Genomic DNA, 23,527 nt, shown 5'->3' with positions numbered 1-23,527 from the left:
CGGAGTCCAGCATTTTTTTCCAGAAAAATGTCGACTAGATCACCCTATAGCCCATACAGCTTACACCACCTCACGAATAGCTTGGTGTTTCTGAAATGTAACACATTTTGAAAGTTTAGCCAAATCGTTATAAAAAGTCGGATCCTGACAGACAATCTATTTCCCAGGGCTCAATGAGGATTAAATATGAATCAGGGCCTAATAGTTGGGTTTTAAGCCTTTTCTATTGTATTAAATTAAGTTGTATTGCATGTTTTCTCGTTTGAAACACTGATTTTTTTCTCCCAGGGTGTAGGAGACTTGTATTTACTGGTGTGCATTCTGATGTAACGCTAAGGGTGGCGAGTTCAGTTCACATGGCCATATATAGCCGCCATTCCTCCAGCTAGCTCGTCCATGTGATTGATCCTTTAGCTATCAGGTATTATATCTATATCTGTGGTCGCAACATGATGCTCATCTTAAATCAAGCACATTTTGTGAAATCTATCCTTTCTTTCATTCTTTATTAAACGATACCTTTCTGATTTTGTAGGAATTAGTTTATGTTGACTAATAATGAATTTAATAATTTTCCATAATATTTCAGGAGTTATCACAGTAAATAACTGTCCTACTTCACCAATTACGGCAACGACTACTGGATCATCAGCTCAAGTCACATGGTCAATACCAACAGCAACATCAACTATTGGGGAAACAGTGAACCCTCCTAGCTTTACTCATTCATCAGGATCTATGTTTAGTGTTGGAGATACTACTGTGGAATACTATTGGCAGGTTACAAATTCTAACTTTGCTAACTGTATCTTTGCAGTTAGTGTGATTCTTGGTAAGTACACAGCAGTTATTACCAAATAAAATATGTTAGGCATTCACTAATTAGAGTCAGTTAGTAGGCCAAATAAAAATGAACTAAATTGTAATCACTTTTGGCTTCTTTTGTTCTTTCCTCGATATAGATTTAGATTCTTGAAGTACCGTATTTGTTCCATGTACCGCCCATACCCATATAAGCGCCCACCTGGCAACTTTACTACATTTGATCCTCCATCATTTATGTGCAGGATCCAACTACACGGGTATCAAACCCGGAACCATCTACACATAAAATCCATATTTTGGATAATTTTTTATATAATAAAAAATGATAAAATAAGTGCCCACCACGACAAGCACTGTGGGTGGTTAATGGACCATGGTAATCTGAATCTAAAAATGTTATATGCAGTGTATGATCCAGGGTGGGGGGCACTCCCACTTTGAAGGTGATGCATATGTAGGGCTGTTAATACCCCCTTTTTCAGCGTCGTCAGCCCTACACCTATTTCCATTTCATATTGAAGTCCCCTCCCCCAGTGTATGACAACAAAACAGATCATTTTAAGTTTTTTGGGGTCACGCATGTAAGAGATGTACAGGCATGGTAATTTTTCCTGTTTAAAAGCTAGCTGCAGAGCCAGAGTTTACCTGTTTATTTTCAGTCTGTATTTGTTTTTTTTGGCCCCACAATTATGTATATGTTGTGTGGGGCTTATGTTATGGTGCAGATGGAAGGTTGTTTGGCTGTCCGGGTTCGCTGGGCAGGCGGTAGCAAAATCATTAATCCACTATATGTAGTATGCACACAATAACGGAATAACTTCAAATTTGGTACGCTGCAAGAGTATTGTTACCTTATGTGCTGTATAGTTTTGTTTATAGGAGCGTGGCCTAATCCCTCCCTCCCTCCCTTCCTCCCTGAAATGTAGGTGTGAAATATTGAAAATTTCAACTGGCAGATCAATTTTGACCGATATATGAACTAGTTTTTTACAAATATAATTGGACTTTTTTGACTCCCTCCCTCATTCCCTAACAAAAGGACTTTAATTTATAGGACTACGTCATTGAACTTTTGGTTGTTCCCTTAATGATTGTGGTCTTTTGGGGATACCAAAATAAATTTCCACATAAGACTATCATTCATGAATTCACACCTCACATCTAATTTCTTCCTGGAATAAGCCATTTTGCAATTCCAATCGAGTGCATTGTAGGTAATATTCTTAAGAGATAAACTAGCATGGAACTCGCTCAGTATTTTAGTGGTGTATTAGTAATGTATTATTTGGTCATGATGTTGTGCTTAAATCTACGACATAAACTAATTAAAATTGGTTGAGCCAGGTTAAACTATAGATATTATTAATCATATTAATAACAAGTGAAATTCAAGAAAAGCAACAGTTCGTTTATGCAATGGAAGAACTGGGATAATTTTCTTGTATTGATGTACCCGATGTTGATGCTCTGAGTATGTGCAGTTGGAATATTGAAAGGGCTTATTACCAGCATGTGCCTGTTTATAAGATTGATTCTGTATTTCTTTTTAATCATTTACTACAGATCAACAAAGTCCATCACTTAACAACTGCCCAACCAACAGGGTTGTATCATCTGCTCAAAATGTGTACTGGACTGATCCCACTGCAACAGATAATATTGATCCATCACCTATGGTGTCCTGTTCTCCCACATCAGGCTATTTCTTCTCAACTGGAGTAGTTACCGTAACATGTACAGCTACTGATGATGCCAACAATGCAAATACATGTACCTTTACAGTTACAGTTGGTATGACGAGTTTTACTTGCTCTTGAACATAGTTTCTTATAGACTACCCCGTAGTCCACTTGCCCATTGTGCATACTCTGGATATTGTATTTAAGCTTAAAACTCTGATTTAATTAATGTGTGCACAATTGATAGATTTTCACATCTGATCTTTTCAGTCACCCTACTCCCTCTGTTTGTTAGCTTCCCAAGTGGACTACTGACTTTGCCTTGCGGTTAAGATTTTTAACACAGGACTCTATGGAGAGTTAGGCCAATTTCTGGCCTAACTAAAATTGGCCATGATGTAATGCATCTTTAAATTGATCTGCCTTGTGATTGGTTGCCCATATCTCGCTATGGTTTAAATCTTCTGGGCTCGCGCCATTACCATTAACTACACCGTACACAACTGTCTGTGGTATTTGCGGCGCTTTTGTGTTGACGCGAAAGTTAATCTCTCATCAAACATCTAGCGCGTCTTGTTCTATACCATTCTTAGTACTTGTGGTTAATGGACTGATAAACAAGTATGCTTGACAGTGTGTTTTTAGAGAGCAAAGTCCAGGGGGTAAAGTTCTGCTTACAATTCAAAGTCCATAGTCGAATTTTCGGGGTTCGCTATCAATAAACTGGTAGATTCCAAAATCAGAATTGTTCAGTATTAAAGTGAGCCATTATAATTATGCAAGATAATGTTGCATTCAATTACTTTTATTGTCACTAATCATCTGATATTTTTAACTCTTTATGACCATTTTACTATTGAATACTTTAATTTTAATAAACATCAGTATAATTTTGAGTTCAACGAAATGGGTTCATCATGACTAATAATAACATATTTTTAATAAAATTCGACTATGGCATAGTCTAAGTTTCTTATAGTCTTTCAGAAGCCGGAATTAATTATGTCGCTTCCTTTAGGTATTGATAAAGCATTGTCCCATGTGTATCTCAATTCAAGGTAGGCCTATACAGTCAGGGGGCCCGGCCAAGATTGACTGAATTTTGACGTCGTCATTGGTTTTACACGTAAACACAAAAATGTCTCAAATAATTCCAAAAGTGTATGCATGTTATCAAGCACTATTTTATCAGTCTAAATCCGTTGAGGTTCGACAATGAACCTCATTGTAAGTACTGTTTTTTTTAAAAAATTTTTGTGTGAATAACACACGATATGTTACGATATATACTGAAAATTTCCTCCCATGTGTGCCAATGCGAATACGTGGTGTAGCGGTAAGAATCTCGCCTCCCACGCAGAGGGTCCTGAGATCGATTCCCACCCCCGGCGATGGTTAAAATTTTTTCTTCTTCTTTTTTCATTAAATCTAAAATTATTAATTTTCATGTGAAAATGTATACATTGCACTGGGAAATATATTTTGTGCATTTTTTTTTCTGTAATGGGGCCAATAGAGCTAAAATCGCACCTTGGCTAGGGAAAAATAATTGCGTCCAACGTCCAGGCAGTGTTGCCGTCATATACGTCTAGCCCTTTTCTATTCACAGATTATCCATTGCATTTCTTTTTGTTCAACGTTTCTTCGCCCGACCATTACCTAGAGTAATGGAGGTGGCTAGCTGCTCAGAGACCATTATCAACACAATGGCTCAAGATAATGGTCTCGGGCAGTGAGCTAAACAAAAGGAATACCAAGACATTCTAGAAACACTATGGAAAGGATCACAACATACATGTAGAATCTGAGTTAGTTACTAGTTACAGGTATAATTACGACTAGAACAAATGCATTTACAGCTCGATTCATATGCAAATGTTATATGGCAAGAAAAAATTATAGAGGGCTACTGCAGCCCTAATAACAGTAATATTTTATTTAATCCCAAATTGCAAGTAATATTTTATATAACACCTCTGGTACTGGTGCTCAATTAATAAACATAGTTAAATTTATGCAAATTAAAATTAAATTAGCATAACAAAGTAATACTCATAAATAAAAAGTAACTGTTTCGTTGTAAACTCAGTACATGCAAAGAGCTTTTAAATAGAAATAGAGTCGCAATAGATTATATAATCTTTTGTTCGCTTTGATGCCGATTAGAAGTTGCGACAGGCTATTCATAAAAGTGGTACCATTGTTTCAATAAAGGGGTTCCGCCATTAAATTGGTCACTGATCCGGCATCATATTAACGCTCTACACAACAGGCGAGTATCAATAAGTGACCACACTACAGTCATGTGTAAGGGCAGTCATGTGTAAAGTGGTACCATTGTACTTACATATCCCAAATGTGTGCTTGTGTGGGTCTGGAGTCTATAAGGAGGCTTTAGCTGTCAATGCCATCAACTATACCACCCACCTGACGTTAGGCGTTTCATTTAAATAAATTGAATGCTCTTGCTGATCGATTACACATTAGAATGTATGAAGGCTGCCATGTTCAGTCCATATATATATAAATCATCTTTATTCAATATAAAGAAAAACACATATAAAGCCCAGATCTACTGCAACCCATTCCGGTTGCAGGCAAGGCAGGACAAAAATACAAACATTTAAATAAATAAACAAAATTGGAAATACTCATGGCGGGAAGAAAAAGTTAAATAATTTCATTTACATTCCAAGATGTTTCATATCTGGCGATGAAAATGGAATAAGATGACATTAGCGCCGATTTAATCAACTGGGTCTTGAGATCAGAATACTTTGTGGGAAGATTGAGATCTTTTGACAGACTATTCTTGTTGTCGGCGTCAATGAAGCCTCTTGAGCCTACTTCAACAGCAACAAGTGAGCAACAGTACCCGGCGTTAGTGATGTCGGCAACCAGGGAAGAATAGCTATAATGGTAATCGCTATACGTATACATGTAACTTGTAAGTATAAGTATAGGCCTATAAAGGTTGTTTTTAAGAAATGTCCATTTAATTTTATTTTAAGAAGGAGATTGGTATAGAAATAGTGGCGTACCCAAAGAGGGGAGGGGGTTGGGGAGGGGAATATTCACCTCTGTGAGAAGTCTTGAGAGGGAAGGAGGGAGGAAGAGGGGAGGAGGGGATATGGAGAATGAGAGAGGGCTGGAGGAAGGGAGAAATAAAAGATATAATCAAGACAAGTAGATAAATAGAAATATAAGGAACATGATGGGAATGAGAGAGGGAGGGTGAGAGGGGACAATGAGAGCGAGGGAGTGATAAAGTGTAGGCCTAGGAAAGGATAAGTACAGAGAAGGGAAAAGAAAGGAATGATGAATACATTTAATAATAATTATTAGGCATATATAATAACTAAACACATAACAGCACTGGGCAGCCATTCGATGATGTCAATGCCTTTATTTGTTACGTAATTAAAACGCCCAGTCAGGTGTATTTCACACCTACTAAACACAACTCACCCAATTTCGCATACTGGACGTTGAATGTACACTCTCATGAATATTGATTGGCACCATTTTCCAATATGTCAGCGCTCTAATCGGAAACAATAGAACAATAGACCCTGCAGAGCGTTGAGTACATGTATGGTCATTTTCACGGTAAAGGGTGTAACTTTGGATTTTTAACATTTTGATCCGTAGTGTTCTAATAAAGCCACAGAATTCCATGATTTTTGGCCACATAAGTCATCTAGTTAGCAGCTACCTTGGGTAGCATAATCATCTTTGGGAGTTACTGCGTTCAGTTTTAGCAGGCTTAAATGTAATTGAAAAATTATAAAAAACAGTAACATTTTTGTAAAAGCCTGTGTTTTCTTCAGTTAGTTCATGGATAATTTTTCTTATCCTGAAAGTATGGTCATATGTTCAGTAAACACTGCCACATTAGATTTAATTGTGAACAGCCCTGTAATTTTGAGAACCGGACTTTTTTCGGCTTCATTTTCCGTTAACAATTGTTAACAAACTTTGTGGGTATAGCTTTGGTTCATAATTCTTGGTTATTTCTTCACTTCTTCTTGATTCATAACAGTTAAAATCTTAACTTGAAATGGGTAACTAAAATTAGTCGATTTGCAAGCTTTTAAATTTTTTATAAAATCTTGACTTCAAAGAGCCGTTTTCCGTTAACTTTTGAAGCCTCCGAAACAAACTGTTCAGCTAGCTTGGGCAAATATAAATAAAAGAGCTCATCCAATCTATTTATCAAAATGTAGCAAAGTAGATCCTCAAGTCACTTGTTTTTAAATCGTGGAGATATATATCACCGTTTGAAAATGGGACCCAATACAAACTTTCCGTTAACACTTGAAGCCTCCGAAACAAATGAAGCCTCCGAAACAACAATAAGATTAATTATCATCTTTGCACATCTAAATTGGTGTGTTTCATATTGATATCTGCATTGTAATTGTTACTTGATATGTGCAGAATGTCATAAATTAAAAAAAAAATTGATATTATGGTTAATGTTTGAAAAATTTACTGATACCCAAGAAAGTCTGTTTCGGAGGCTTCACATGCAAGTTAACAGCATACTTAACAAATGGGGAAAAAAATAATGTGTGATTAATCTACAATATCTGCTGCATAGAATCATTAATTCAATACACACAAGAAAATAACAGCTTAGATGATCCCAACAGTGTTATTTTCAAAAAAACTACTTCTGCAATGTTTAACCATTGTTAACATGAAGCCTCCGAAACAAAGAAAATGACTTGCTGTGATAATTTAATTTTTGTCACAACTGAAATTCAATACTTAGATGCAAAACATGAAAATTGGTAATTGTGATATTTTTTACCTATTTTTCATGTCAACTTGTAGTAGTTAGCCAAATATTTTACTTTTATGATCACCTGTGTTGTTAACTGAAGCCTCCGAAACACAAATTGCTTGAATTGCCAATTCTAAAAAATAACTCCAATTTCTGTGAAACTTGGCTGGTAGGTTCCTTTCATCAAGTAGTATTTATGCATGAAGTTAGACATTCAAATTATTTTAGGAACCCAATTAAAACTTAAAAAATATGTTTAAGGTTGGGAAATATCCATTGTAAATGACATTTGATGTTAAAAATTTCAAAACTGCAATTACAAACATAGCAAAACATGGTATAAAATTTAACTTATATCTGTTGACTTACTTTGGAATGGGATTTCACATGTATTCCAGCTTTCATGTCATAATTTTCTGAGCATATGTAAAATACATTTTTTCTTAGATTTTAACCAAAATGTTATGGAAATGTCAATTTTTTTATTAGAAACCAAAAGGTTTAAGCCTTGAAACATTATTTTACTGGAATTTAAGTTGCTTCTATGCATGATTTCAGTAAACAGAAACATATTTAAGTGGTTTGAAATTTTGACCCTAAAAATCAAAAGTTACACCCTTTACCGTGAAAATGACCGTATATAAACTTGCCATTAGTTTTTAGAAGGAAATCTGTCTTTATCCTTGCCCAACCCAAAAACGCTCAACGGTCCATGCAAATTAGCTACTAGGCAAGAACCCCCGGGATACTACCATGGATCAATAAATCAGGATGTGGCACTTGCTCATTTGCATGTGTCCCTATTCTTATGTAAATAGCGTATTGTTATTAAAATGACTTTGTGACCTTGTTAATATTTTGGACAGGCAGAGCTTGACTCGGGAGTATGATGACGTCTTGTATCTTTCAAATAATAATCTATGTTGGGTTAAATGAGTTCAATAATCAACTTTTTGTAGTGTATATCATGTCCTTATAAAATAAATGTATTTTTCCCTATTTATTGCATTATAATCTTTGAAGTTTACATGACTTTATACCATCTAGAAAGTGCAAAACTAAAGTGCAAGCTAAACTGTGGAACACCCTGACTGCGTGAGAGAATTCTAGTCAAATATTATTGAATTACTACAGATAGGGTGGTTGCAAACACAGTTTATCTGCATTGAAAACATATTTTAATTAATACAATTTAATAATCGAGTATACCCAACGCCATGATTACACTCAACTCTGTAAAACGAGCCATGAATGTTATAATGTTGAAAAACGTAATTTCACACAATTTCACGAACACGTGTTGATAATTGAAGTTTGATTAAGGGACACAGTAGTTTCTGTTTGTATCGGCTACAATACATAGGCCCTAATTATTATGCTATACCAGACAGGGTAGGCCACGTGCTGAACGTACATTTTAAAGTATTTTTGCATTAAATTATACAGTATCTTTAAAGCCATACATAGGCCTATATATACCGGCAAATCTTTTGCATGACATTTCAATTTTGTTAGTGCCGTTGAAGGTGAAGTGACCATCACCAGTCATTTACATGTAATAAAAAGATCTATCATGGAATTGCATCGAAACAGGAAAACACAAGCTATAAAGCAGCGAATATAAAAAAATGGGAACAAAATATGTAGAAGAAATTTATAGAAAAATCTGAAAAGGAAATGTAAGAAAGGACAGATTTAAAAATAATGGGAACTGGAATACAGGAAGAAGTTGGCAGAAATATGAAAAGAGGAAGACATAGAAGACTGAGTAAACGATGTATAGAAATATTTTCATTCAATATTAAAAATCATAAACAACATTTAACCTTTTATGCTGACAATTGAATGTTTATTATCGACTTAAGGGATGAGCCTATAGGAATAACGACCAAACAAAGAAATTATTGTTTATGCCGTAATATTGTAGTCTTTCAACCCTTTCACAACTTCAGCTGTGTAACTTACAAAAATTCCCGCTAAAAAGTGGTTCTTTTAATTTTAGAAAATACATTAATAATCGCATTGGACTTTTCGTACTGATCGTATTATAGTGACCACCAGCCTATAATGTTCTAATCACACTATAGACTGGGATTACATGTGACGTCATTGCCAGGCAATTGGTCTCTATTGTTCCTTGCCCGGAAATATGCCCACGCAGTCAGGGACCATGCTTTTAAAAAGCCCGCCAGATCACAATAAGGCCATTGAACTGTGTAGTGGCCATACGTACTCGCTGAAGTATAATGGTAGCACGTTCCCTTACCGACTCATTATTAATGTGTGGAAAGGGGTCAGGGGCGGCATTCTGATCATTCTAATCCTTTCTTTTGAGGTCAATAGATAAAAGAAAGGCATTGAACACAGGTGCGGGGTTGTAGATAATATTTAATCATCAAAGCTGCTGGCATAAGAAATTTCGAGGAGGCAGCGCTTATTATTTCTTGTAAACACAATCTAATGTGGTACTCACTACATGTAGAAGGCTGGGCGGGTCTGCAAATTAGTGCATGAAGCTAGTAAAGATATAGCTTCATGTTCAGTTTAATCAATTAAAATACTATGGCTGGATATCAAAAAAAAAATCGCGAGGCATTCTTTCTTGTTATGGACGACAAGTATTAATTTTTATATTATTATGACAAAATCCAGTCCCTTCTCAATTGAATAGGCTCCGAGATTAGACTTTCCTTTCCAAAAATAAATTATATGGCCTAGAGGACATGATATAGGCCTAATCTAAACCCATATTCGATATCCAGAAACCTTCACTGTCCGAGCGGCGCTTGCACTCGCATCGCATTAAACTAGACAAAGTTCGCTAAACTGAGGCCTGCTTCAATTGCCAACCTTTATCGAGGGGCGAGTTTGAGGTTTCATAGTCATCTATTACCTATACCATTTTTCATCCCGATGTGGCAGTGATGTCAACGCGTTGTGAACAGCTGTTTCGCTTATGCATCTATGCGGTGTCTTTAAGCGCGCGCGTATGTACACCAGCGCCCTAATAAAATTTGTATAATGCCCCCAGCATACATTCCTGCCGCTTGCCGCGAGCGTTTCAACCAATGACAAGCCTTGATTGTGTCCGTTTGTCTGCAATGCGTGTGCGCCACGCCGCTCATTGCAAGCGGCAGGGTAGTATGAAACCAGCTTTATACTGAAGTGACACCGGATGTGACGTCACTGTCACATCAGGGTGAAATGGTATTGAACAATGCAAACCAGCCAAATTTGTCATAAGTTTGAATAGCCATTAGAAAAACCGTGAATATAGTGTCAGAAAGTCTTACACATCTTAGTATAACCTTGTCGTTAGTGTGATACTGAATGCAGCGCCATGTTTGGAATATATTTGTACACGGTGTGGGCAAATAGTTGGTCAAATGTAGGCTAAGTAGGCCTAAATCATGAAAATCGCTTAATCTGAATAATACCAACCAGTAACGGACACTGAGACAACACTACGTGTGAAGTTTGAGGTAAGTAAAGCTTTTCCTTGTTATAAAAAACAAGGAAAAGACAGTCATTTTTATCACAACGCGATATTTTTAAAAAGTACATTTTGAGAGGGCCTACGCTGGTTCTTTTGATTCTAGTTTAAAATCTGTTCATCACATGCAGTCCGATTTGGTATCTATGGTGTCATCAAAGTCTTGAGAACTAATTTGGATGGTATGTTGGTTAACAAAAACGATACTGTTAAAAATAGCGGTATTTATGCAAGCGACGTATCTATTGTGTAAAATGCATTGAAAATTGTCGGCTAAAGTAAAAGAGGGCATAAATTAAAATCGCGAAGAGTAATAGCAACAATAACTATCTACATTCCAAGCGGAAACGCTTTTCAAAAACATACCACCTTTTTTTCGGCAATCGCTGAAACCAAAATATGAAATTCCAGGCCATCTGTAAAAAGTGCGTGAGCAGAAATGACCATGAACTTGGGTCACCAAACAAGTGTTTATATTGGTGTCAGGCCTTTCATAGTGATACAACAATTAGCCCCCAATAATGGCTTTCATTTGAACCGTTATTTGTTAAACTGCGATTTTTACTTTTTGAGAAATCAATGAATGTATCAAAAAACTTTTCGAAAGTCGATTTAAAATTTCCTAACCCGTGAAACATTCTTCTTGGTCATAACTCACTTTATCTTGGCGTGTGTAGGGGAGGGAGGCGGAGAGGGGAAGATAAAATAGCAATTTGGTATAGAATCAGTTGCCATAGTATTGTCACCTGTTTAGTGATTATTCCTGTTTTAGTGATCGCTCCTGTTTACTCAGCTAGCAGTGGCCTGCGTGGAGCGCTGGCATCCCACTAGTGAACAATAAAAGTGACATTCTAGAAAAGCGCCAGTTCATTCATGCAGTGGTCAATGGAAGAGATGGGATAATTTTCTTGTGTTGATTTGTTAATAAGCTCTAAGAATGTGCAATTGGAATATTGAAAGGGCTTATTACCAGCATGTGCCTGTTTATAAGATTGATTCTGTATTTTTTTTTAATCATTTACTACAGATCAACAAAGTCCATCACTTAACAACTGCCCAACCAACAGGGTTGTATCATCTGCTCAAAATGTGTACTGGACTGATCCCACTGCAACAGATAATATTGATCCATCACCTATGGTGTCCTGTTCTCCCACATCAGGCTATTTCTTCTCAACTGGAGTAGTTGCCGTAACATGTACAGCTACTGATGATGCCAACAATGCAAATACATGTACCTTTACAGTTACAGTTGGTATGACAAGTTTTACTTGCTCTTGAACATATTAATGCAATTGTTATTAACCCTAACTGAACTGAATCTCACTAAAGCTCACAATAAAAAGCACTGTGCATGCATGGATTCCACGTAATGCGATGACGCAAATCAGCCTAAGTCATATATACCCAGGGAATCGCTGGTCGGGCCACCGAAACCGCCGTGGGTACAGGCCGGTGATCTTCTGCGTGGCATGCAGAGGGTCGAGTCCCAGTGTTGCCAAGTGACTTCTTTGTTCATCTTCTCTCCTTTTTTGTTTGTTCTTTCCCTTCCGATAGCAAAGGAAACATGGGTTTAAAGGGTTTTATACTATTATTACTATTATTATGCTCAAATCATAGCTCAAATATTAAAATTATTATTGTTATGATTATTTGTATTATTATTATTTATTTAATTTAATATTATTATGATGATAATTATTATTAGTGGTGGACATTGTATGTAAATGTCATATCATGTATGATTTTTTTTATTAAGCATGCGCCTATGTTAAAATATGTTACAAAACTAAAGCCGCAAAATCTTACCAGAATAGCCCCTAATTGCTACATCAATGTTCTGAAATTAAGCAAGTTGATTCATGACTTCCTGGGGCCAAGATAAAAGCTGGGAAAGCATATCTTTAGACCAATGTTCTTCCAATGAAACTAGTAGTACGGTACAGAGGTATTGAAGCATTACAGGCCAAAAATTCAGAATTGTATTTCTTCAATCAGTTCAATTATAATTATTTTAATAAAGAAATGTTAAGTCTCACAAATGAAATTGGTGAATAAACAAGAATTAATATCATTTATGACCTTAAGAAAAGAATACACATGCAGACCATATCTTCAATGTTGGTTGCTCACTCCCAAAAAACCGCTGTCCCCCGAGAAAAAGGGGTCTACTATATTTGGAAAATACAATGCACTCAAATACTGACTATGATGCTACCTCATTAATATTGTAGCCTTGGGTGTTATTTTACCTAACCCAGCTAGACCGCAAGGGTTGGGCCCGGGTTGGGTTGCATGCACAGCAGACGAAGATTTCTTCCAGCATGCTTTGCGAAAATTCTAGTGATATAGTCACATGACCTTTCAGTTGCATTGTAACCACGATGGCGAACAGACCTCAGCACGGCTACAATGACCAACGCTGTAGGTCTATGCACGGTCCTTCCTGCGACCATTATCACCCATAGTCGGCGCTGTAATATGAATTATCTGTGTTGATTTAAGCATAGACATTTAGTTGTTTTTGATGTGTTAATAGGGCAAGGATGTTCAAATAAATGAGGGGCAATTTTGATACGGTGACCTGCTTTATATTTATATATAATTCATGTAGTTAATATGTGTGTGTGGGTACATACGTAGGTACGTGTACACTGGCAGTGATATCGACTTTAGATAAACAAGATACACCGGCACGGTTTGTAATGAAACATGTTGGTGCAATTCTTCCTCTGTATTGTTGTTTCACAGATGACGAATTTCAAAGAAAATCCCAGTAAATTGATTGAGATTTACGGTTTGGCTGTTTCCATTTCACATTGATATTACTGTGATACATGTATATTCCGTATGTTATTCCAGCCAAACTTCCACAGCTAGCTGCCCAGCGTCGATGTCATAATAACATAATTACACATCCCATGTGCTTCGAAATTTGATCTCTTCTACTGCTGGCTTGATTCCGCTCACACCGCACAAACCACAGTGAGCAGATCAAACTGACTGCGGAAGAGACCGACATTGGAAAAACCCGTTATAATATTTAGCTGGTATCCGGGGACTTTTTTTGGGTCTAATAATGCTTTAATATGGTGCTCTTTTACATTGAAAAGCGTTATGGTACCCAGTTTAATATGAGGATTAATAATGTGAAGAAAAAACAAAGTGAGCACGTTACAGTACGAAGTACGCAGCCGGTGATATATGGGCAACTCGTGTAGGTCTTCAATGGCGGGTTCCATGCGGGATCTACGCACATAGGCTGCATGGGAAGGTACGTTTTTCTGCTGTGGGTTGCATGTGCATAATGCAGCCTTGGGTGTTATGTTACCTGGCCCAGTTGGACCACGTGGGTTAGATTGCATGTGCATAATGCATTATTCATATACTAGCGGGATACCCGCGCTTCGCGCGGGTCCCCACTAGATGAGTAAATGGGAGCGATCACTAAAACAGGAGGAATTACTGAAAAGTAGAATCATTGAAAAAGTAAATTTTATTTTTCTAAACCTGTCCCTTCTGGCAGTTCCATTTAGCTTCTTTCTTTCTTTTCAGTTTCTTCTACATGGGCCTAGTTTGTTCACATTTAAAAAAAATGCTATTTAGTTTGTGATTTTCCGTTTCCATGTTATTTATTTATTTAGGCCTAACCGCATCCCATTATGTTCCAAATCTGTCCTTTCTTACGTTTCCTTTTAGCTTCTTTTTTTTAAGCTGCTTTGCCTGCTTAGCTTGTGATTTCCCGTTTCCATGTTATTTATTTAATTCTGTTCTCATTATTTTAGCTTCTTTTTTCTTATATTTCCTGATTAATTTTAATCTAATTTTAGCTTTTTTTCTTACGTTTGCTGATTAGTTTCTTTCTTTCCTTCTTTATTTTGCTCCCGTTTAGTTACTGTAACCTTTTCAGTTTCTTCTACATAGATCTATTTTGTTCCAATAAATATATGCTGTTATTTTCCGTTTCCATGTTATTTATTTATTGATGTTATTTATTATTTTATAAATCTACCCTTTCTTACGTTTGTCCTTTTAGCTTTGGCTTTTTTTCTACATATTTTGTTCCCAGTTTTCATATTTCCTGCTTAGCGTGAGATTTCTCATTTGCATTTAATTATGTTCTCATTATTTTAGCTTCCTTTTTTCATGAATTATTTTTCTCTGGCACGGAAAGTTGGCCTATGCATAGGGGCCCCGTGCGTGCGCGTCACATACCTTGTACGCCAACGCACTAACGCCAACGCACTGCCAGTTAGTTACGGTACGCGCTACCACTGAGTTTCGACAATAAAAAAGCCCGGGAAAAAAACACCCGGTTTTAACCATATTTCTTCACAGAATTCAACTAAATAAAGTGAAATTCATTACACGTATATTTGGCTGTAAAACTAAACGACGTTTCATAGGCCTAGAATAAATAATGAAATTGTACACTGACTGCCTCCACCTCGGGTCTCCTGATTCACGCGTCGTAGCCTTAATCTCTTTGCTGCCAACCTCGATGCAGTGGCGGAAAATGGGGCGCGTAGCTCTGCGTAGGGGCGAAAAGCTCGTAAGATCATCTAAATATTAATGCTACGCGATTCACACTGTCCTTATTACCCACAATGCCACTGCATGCAATTTTGCATAGCAACACAGCAGTTTTTTATGTTATTCTCTTAGTTACCATCAATTTGTGCAAAAACGAATGTCCGATGAAATAATGGCAATATGTACCCGATCAATAAACCACTAAATCAAAGTCGAAAGTCAAGGCAATTCGGAGAACACTCGCGCACAAGATGGGCAATCTTCCTTTTATTTATATAGATATGTATGCATGTCTATCTGCTATTGGTTAGGAGTTACCACCCACATTGATATGTACCGCATTAACATTCATCTCAGATTGGAGATGAATGGGGTTGAGCCTATGTGTTAAGATATGGTGGGTCACAAGGTCATACTCCGTAACTCGAAATTCTCCGGCATAGCAGTCACTGGCTTTGTGTTGTGTTTTATGCATGGGGTGAATTTTGAGGAACCTGAAAGACATTCTAAAATCTTTTCCAATTCTTAAGTTTTAGGTAGGTTTCAACTTGATCATATTTATTGAATTTGGTTGTGGTTGTTTTCTTCCTTCAACAGATCAAACACCCCCAACAATAAGTTGTCCAGCTGACATCATGTCATCTGAGAGTGTTGTAAATTGGATGATTCCAACAGCTTCTGATGACACTGATCCTGTTGTTGATGTCTCATGTAGCCGTACCTCAGATTTTAGCTTTCCCATGGGTGAAACGAGAGTTACATGCACAGCTACAGATGATGCAGGCAATACAGTGATGTGTGGATTTACAGTTACTATTCTTGGTATGTCACATGATTATTATTATTATGTCTTGTTATAGTGGAGAATGTGTTACTGTAATGGACAGTGTGGCAAAAAATGTGGGGGTTTATTAAGACTGAGGCAATAGATATCTTCATTATGAAAATTATAATTTTACTCACCAGAAGTTATTTTATCAGCTGTTGCTGCTCTCATTGGAATTCACAAGTTACTTGTGATGTTGTCATGACATCACATGCCACATAAATTTGAATCAAAACTCTAATAGCCTAATAGCTAATCATGTCTGACAGTAGATCATGCAATCATTCTGAGTAAAATTATTTTGTAAGGAAGAAGCCTAAATTACCCTCAGCTTTGCTATATACTGCTACAACATTATGTCTTCCAATTCTTTGCACAAATATGGTGTTCATTGGCAGAGCCTGTAAATGACAGCTATAATAAAAGACAAAGATAAAAAGACTAGTTTGCGTCTGACGGCACTGTCAAGCAAATTCTCTACGATCCTTGATTGGCTAATAGCGCGTATAAGGAAGGTCGATTCATCTGGCTGGTGCCGATCGGAGAAAAGGAATAGCAGTGAATGGCGAAAAATTACTCTTACAAGGCAAAAAGCAACTTTTCTAGACATTGTGGACATGGTACCTTCACCAAAGAAAGTTTCCTACAATTAAGACCTAACTTTTGAGATGGTTTGTATGTTTGATGGGGCAAAATTAACAATAAGGCGCCTGGTTTTACCGCCGTGTTCAGCAACTCATAATCATCACGACACTTGTAAACAAACCGTGCTCGGAGTTTGATTGACAGATGACGTCAGACGCAAACTAGTCTTTTTATCTTTGTCTTTCATTATAGTACTTTAACATGAGGAGATTATATTTAAATGCATTATTTTCAGGTTTTGCAGGAGGCACATTGAACCCTAGCTCTACTTATACTGTTGCAGAAGAAATAAACTACCAGCATGATAGACAGTGTTATGACATGTTCATTAAAGTTTAGATTTCATAATGCAATAATGGACAGCTTTTAGACTTACATTTATTTTTAAACTGTTTAATGATCTTATAATGAATATTGTGTCATATATCAGTAAATTGCATTGAAGATGAAATCTCAGGATGATACTCTGATAGGTAGCTTGAAGCCATAATGTATGATTTTGGTCACATTGGAATTTTGTTATTCTTTACCCAAAATGCTGAAATAATATTAGTAATAACTGTTAGAAATGGTTTCTGTCCATTTTATTCAGAAATAACAAGATGTAGTGAATTAAAAGAAACCCCACTGGCTATTTTGGCCATTTAACATGGAGTAATATGGGGGAATCAATGTCTGAATACAACATTATGTCAAAATAGCTCTGTTGAACAGCAAACCCAACAAATTGGCTGATTCCATTTAGGTGTAAGTTGGGAACCTTGTAGACATTATATATACAGGGTGTCCCAGAAAAAATTACCGGGCGAATAAATTTGAATGTAAGTCGAGAAATAAACATCAGAATCAAAAAATCTTATTTTACATATAATATGTCAATTTTAGTGGAATCGGTTGACCGATTACGAAGAAATGAGCGATTACATAACGTATGCGTCAATTCACTTCATTCCAAGTTTGAAAGAAAGATCATTCAACACAATGCGCACTAGTGGTTAATTGTCAATGTGCTTCATATTTTGTTCTGTGAATTTTTTTCGTTCTTTTTAAACAATCTGTTTCTTGCAAACATTTAATTAGGTTTTGTTTAAATTTGAAAACCTGCACAATATTAGAAATGCAAGCTTGCATGCAAGATGATGCTCGGTACTTGTAAATATCTTTTTTCGTTAAAGTTGTTATAAATGTTGCCAAACGAATTATTGCATAAAGAATTCCAGCTGCCTTAATAATTTCTCACACATTAATGTTTTTGGAATATTTCCAATAAATTGTAATGCAAAGCTTAAATGTTTTAAAACTTCAACATTAATGTTGCATGGTATCAAAAATCACGCGTAAAGCTGTAAGCCCTTGATCATTGTTATTCTTGGCACATGTTCTTTGGAAAGTTAAAATATAACATTGTTGCACAACCTAAAGAATTAAAGTTGGAAAGCTTCCAATTGCAGATATCAAAGTTTTCTTGGACAAACTGTTATTCATCTTCAGTGAAAGCATGAATAACATAACACCGATAATGTGGACTAAATTTAATGAGATACACAAACTTTAGGAAGCGGTGAGTGAGTATGAACAAAGCGCCTGTTGATCAAACTTGGAATGAACTGCATTGATGCGTGCATTATGTAATCGTTAATTTCTTCGTAACAAATCAACCGAATCAAATAAAATTTTCGAATGTGATGCACAATGAAATAGTCTATGCGCTACATTTTAAATTTTTTGATTCTGATATCTATTTCTCGACTTACGTTCAATTTAATTCATTCGGTAATTTTTTCTGGGACACCCTGTATATGTCAAAAAATCAGGTTTGAAAAAAATTAGCCAATTTCATATTAAATTGTACATTATGGCTTTAACTTATGAAACATCTCATTAGGTTTGTGCAGAAAAGTAGTATTGTTTATTTTAAATGTACAAGAGAAGCATTGATTTACCCTGTTTTACTGTCATCTCAAAATAAGGTTTTACCCACAAAGTGTGTGTTGTGTGTGTGTAAACCTGTCAAACGCATGCTTTAATTATATTGCCTTCTGGCATGTTGCTAGAAAAGCGTGAGAAACAAAAATGCATTTCTTCAGCCAATTTTGGTTGCATGATGCTGTATCTGTGCAAAGGGCAAAGAAACTCAATTTAAGTGTACACAAATGTCATTTGAAAATGAAAAATAAATAAAATCAATTTATTTAGGCAAATAATTAAAATAATTTCTTTTCTGGCAACAGATGGATCCGGATGAACTGCGTTTTCTGGAGTCAGTTCCTTGTCCAAGGGAACTTCAAATTAGCTCAATCATTTCATGACTATTTAACTGTATTTTCCTAAACAACCAAAAAATAGCGTACAAAAATGTTTTGCACTTCTTTGAAAATCTTAATTATTGGCAATATTTTTATTGGTACTGCTGTCTGTACAAATACTATTACCATCCATTATGAAATATACCTTCTTCCTTTCTTCTTACTTATCTATACTTGGTGTTTTAGACTCTGACAAATTCATTAAAGTTGGTCGAAATATATTAGCAGTTACTACAGGTAGGCTGTTGATTTGAAAATCATTCATCAATTGCATGTCTTTCATATCCACTGAATGCATGACACGCCATCACTCCTTAGATACAATTGTTTATCTGGTAAAGAATGTGAAAAGTCAAGTTAATTTGAAGTATTATGTAAGCCAAATTATTTCATAAATTAATGAATAAAATGTTTAATAAAGGTTATTCCTCTTTTTGCCATCTTGTGGGTACAAATTGATTTGCATGTACACACATTGAACACTATGTGCAGAGCATCATTCAGCTGTTATAGTGAGTTGGCGCATTCTTTTTTGTTTGCGTGAAGGATCAAAATGTTGAAGGAACCAAAAAAAGGCCTGCACATACAAGATGGCGAACTTGTGAGGTCGCATTTATTACTTCTATAAAAAAATTTAGTAATTAAAGGGACAATCAGATATATTTATTCACAGGGTCATATAATTTTACAGGACTTAATTTTTCTATATCGGTATGCTAGGTTTCGAGAAATGATTCTTCTTCCATGACTTAAAAATGTTTTTCTTAAAGGGCATTTTTCTTCCAAAACTTCCAAAAGGGCTTTTTTCTTCCATACGATAAAGTAGGGAATTTTCCACTTTACATACCCCTGCCTTTCTGTACAAAATATTTGATAAACTGCTCCATGAATTGACAAGAATTAATAAGTTAATTTGATAATTATTATCTATAGCACATGAAATTATATCAAAATAGTTTCTAATTCACAATTTCACATTAACTTGCTAGCAAATGCTCTACTTCTGTGTATCTCCATTTGTTTCTTTCAAAGCAACCTGAACACATTTTCAACATTCTTAAAACAACTTCCAATTGTTTGAATTTACAAGCTTCATTTAGAATTATAGTTCACCACTATTTTTTTTTATAAATTTTGTTTTGTAGTGAATAATGTTACATGTAGCCTATTTATTTTAATAATAACATATACACATGTAATTGCATGACATGGTTGTTGTAGCCTTTGCTGGCATTTTGTACCATTGTTCCATCATACCATGCACGAATTACTGTCAGCAACAAATAATTCCCGTACGAGACAAGAGCTGTCTGAAGTTTTGGTTTTAGTTAATAGTTTCTTTGAGTTTTGATCAAAAATTATGTTTCTAACTTACCCTATTCTTTCTGTATTTTATTTTGGTTTTATTTTTGTTCAACTTTTACACAAAACTTAACATCATGATTAATATAAATATAACCCAGGTGTTTCTCACCCATCCACTCATGGTCCAATGTGAAAATTGTGTTACTTTTGCCATCTCTGTATATTTTCTTGATTTGTCTTTATACCTAAACACTTAGCACCATGAAGATTTTTGAAAAGAGTTATTATATAGTAGTCAAGTTGGTGACATTGATATTGTCTTGAATTGACTTATTTGTCATTTGTTATATCCTTTGTCCTGTTGTCCCCAAGTATTTGTCACCCATAGGTTGAAAAACGCTGGATTGTACCTTTTGTCAAATGCTGGATTATACTGTGTATCAATCAACCACAGTTATATGGAAATAAAAGTAACAAGCATTAAGTTTGCGTAGGAAATTGTCAACTTTCTCATAGAATTGGCTTTAACATTATTGCTTTAACATTACCTCATGTACTGTAGATTATGAATCAAGAACAAAAAAAGAAACTTAAAACATTCATCAACTTAATTTGAAAATTTGCAAATTATCAACTCATTTACATAAGTTGTCTACAAATATGACCTGTATGAATATATTTAAGAAAATAAAGGATAATGCAGTATCCTTTACACCCAAATAATGTGACTGAGACAGTAAAAATTTAAATAGTGGGTGAGGTGCAGCCAAACCCATTATTTAAATGTTTTTACTGGCGAGGACACATTATTTGGGTGTAAAGGATAATGCTACACCCTTTATTTCTATTCTATTACCACAAAATAGTGCAATTTAATATATTTTAGGTTGTTTACTTTAAGGTGGAGCGTGTATGCGTATACTGATGGCGTATACTGACGGCGCATAGCTCGGAAATTCTGTATGCGTAACCAAGAGTAATGCTATGCGTAGAATATGTTACGGCACTCATCATTGCGACCCATTATTTTGAATAATGGGTTATGAGGGTAATAGAATATCAAATCAGGATAATCAGTTTAACCAGTAACCATCATAACCATCATAATAATCATACACAACCATAGCAAAGCTGTAAGCAAAACGTAGCATCAAATGCACCTTTGTATTATACAGCTTAGACCATATGTGATGCAATCAAGCGAAATGAGCCTGATATGATGTCCATCAAAATCAAACTTCAGTTTTCAATTTCATTACATGAGCCATTCTGTGTGCTTTATTGTGCTGAAAACCCCATCATAATTAATTCGAATTATGGTATAGAAATATGGCCATTATAGTTTTGCTAGGAACAATAGAATACGAAGGAAGTTGAATACTGTTATTGGCTATAAATCTCAAAATTATTTGCTGATTCTCTTATTCCTGACATCCAACTCATTTTGCTTGATCACATCACAAATTTCTAAACAAAATCTATTCATTAATTGGTTTTCCTTTGTTCTTTATGATTGCAGACATGCCAGCCACCACTGCAGGTAAGGATCAGACTCATTTTTCTTTTGCCATTTTATGGACATGTTCAAGTGCTCCATATTGTTTCACATGTTCACATAAACTTGGGTCTCAATTCACACTAAATCTTAGAAACACAATCTGGTGTCAATGGCTGCAATATTTATTGTACAATTCATATCTTTTTATCTTGAATTAATTAACATTGAAGCATTATTTTGCTTGGAAAATGTCCTCACACACAGTTGTGGTGCCCACCCACCCCAAATATTTTTCTTTCCCCAAGTTTGCCCCCCAGTTTTGAGGCAAAAAAAACCCAAATTATGTAAATTTCTGTTTTTGCAGTAATTCTGCACAATTTTTTTTATTTTGCCCCTCCCCAGAAATTCAATTTGCCCCCGAAAAAATTCCTTGTCCGCCACTGCTCACACAGCAAAGAATATATATAATCCATAAAAGGATTAAGCTTTCAATGCTAATAAGTTACAGGTCCAATATTTATAGGTTAATGAACTTGTATTACTTGTTTGGAGAGAAATTAGACAAAATAATGCATGCGCGCTGATGTTGATGCGTCTAATACACAAGCCCCGAACCTATTTCATACACAAGAAGAATGAAACATGTGATTTTTGCTGTCTTTATGACAAAATTATCAGTAAAAATGTTGGATAATAGAACCAAAAATAAATGCATCAACCCGCCGAAAAATGAATCAAGCCTACGCGATGTGAACGCGTGCGAAAGCACTGCACGTAGTACGGGGAGTGCAATTAGACACAATCAGTGCTTGGTTTGGATTTTTCTAACGCTTGCTCTGATTGGTTCTTGCTATCTAAGAGTGTATGAAGGTACTATAATGTTAAGTCAAAATGCCTATGGCCTTATATCTCAGTCAATAAGCTCTACTAATATATTGACTGTAAGGACATTTATGTTTTGAATCATTGTTCACTTTACTATTGTTCACACATCATTATGTTATTTTTGTAGTGTTGGATCTTTTTTGCACTCTCACATTAACAGAAAAAGCAGCATCAAAATCACCATGCCAATTTTATGCCGTAACTATGACATTTTTCGCATTTTAATTCTGTTCATTGACAGGACACATTGATAAATGTAGCAAAGCTGTTTACTGATTGTATTCAACCAAAAATTCTTCATGGTTAAGTGAATAAATTAAAAGATTTGACTAAACTTGACAATTTTTGTTGTTGTTCACCTTTCATTTCAAATAAGTATCAGATGCAGGCACACATATTGTGTTTGTAATTTGGTATGTAAAGTCATGGCTTTTTTTTTCTTCCAAAGTGAATTGTAATTAGAATAATTAAAAACTCATCAAATTTGGATTTATATGAAAAATTATACTTTTGTTTTCACAAAGAAGGACCTATTTCTGTTCGAAACCACATTTTGTATAATTTGTGTTATCAAAAGGTTTGGAATCACTTCTAAGTTCCTTTTTCTGCAGCAAACATTTAATTTATTCAGTGACCCATATGCAACTGTTTTTGTTAAATTAATATAACCTTAGTTCACCACAGCTCAAAACAAAAATGGTAAATGTCTTATAACATTAGTAACTGGATTGCTTGCCTCTATA

General features: G+C 35.5%; 1 protein-coding gene across 1 annotated transcript; it reads left to right on the top strand.

The window, feature by feature from the left end:
• Window positions 1–738: 738 nt before the first annotated feature.
• LOC140155173 (hyalin-like) lies at window positions 739–23,060 on the top strand. Its single transcript, XM_072177906.1, has 6 exons — window positions 739–832; window positions 2,389–2,616; window positions 11,814–12,041; window positions 15,917–16,141; window positions 21,921–21,941; window positions 23,026–23,060. The coding sequence occupies exons 1-6, from the start codon at window positions 739–741 to the stop codon at window positions 23,058–23,060; spliced, it is 831 nt and encodes a 276-aa protein (XP_072034007.1).
• Window positions 23,061–23,527: the final 467 nt, after the last annotated feature.

This window comes from Amphiura filiformis, chromosome 1 (genome assembly GCF_039555335.1).
Source record: "Amphiura filiformis chromosome 1, Afil_fr2py, whole genome shotgun sequence".
NCBI classification, from domain to species: Eukaryota; Metazoa; Echinodermata; class Ophiuroidea; order Amphilepidida; family Amphiuridae; genus Amphiura; species Amphiura filiformis.
Note: the sequence above shows the minus strand (reverse complement) of the source record. Positions and strands in the feature narration are given on the sequence as shown.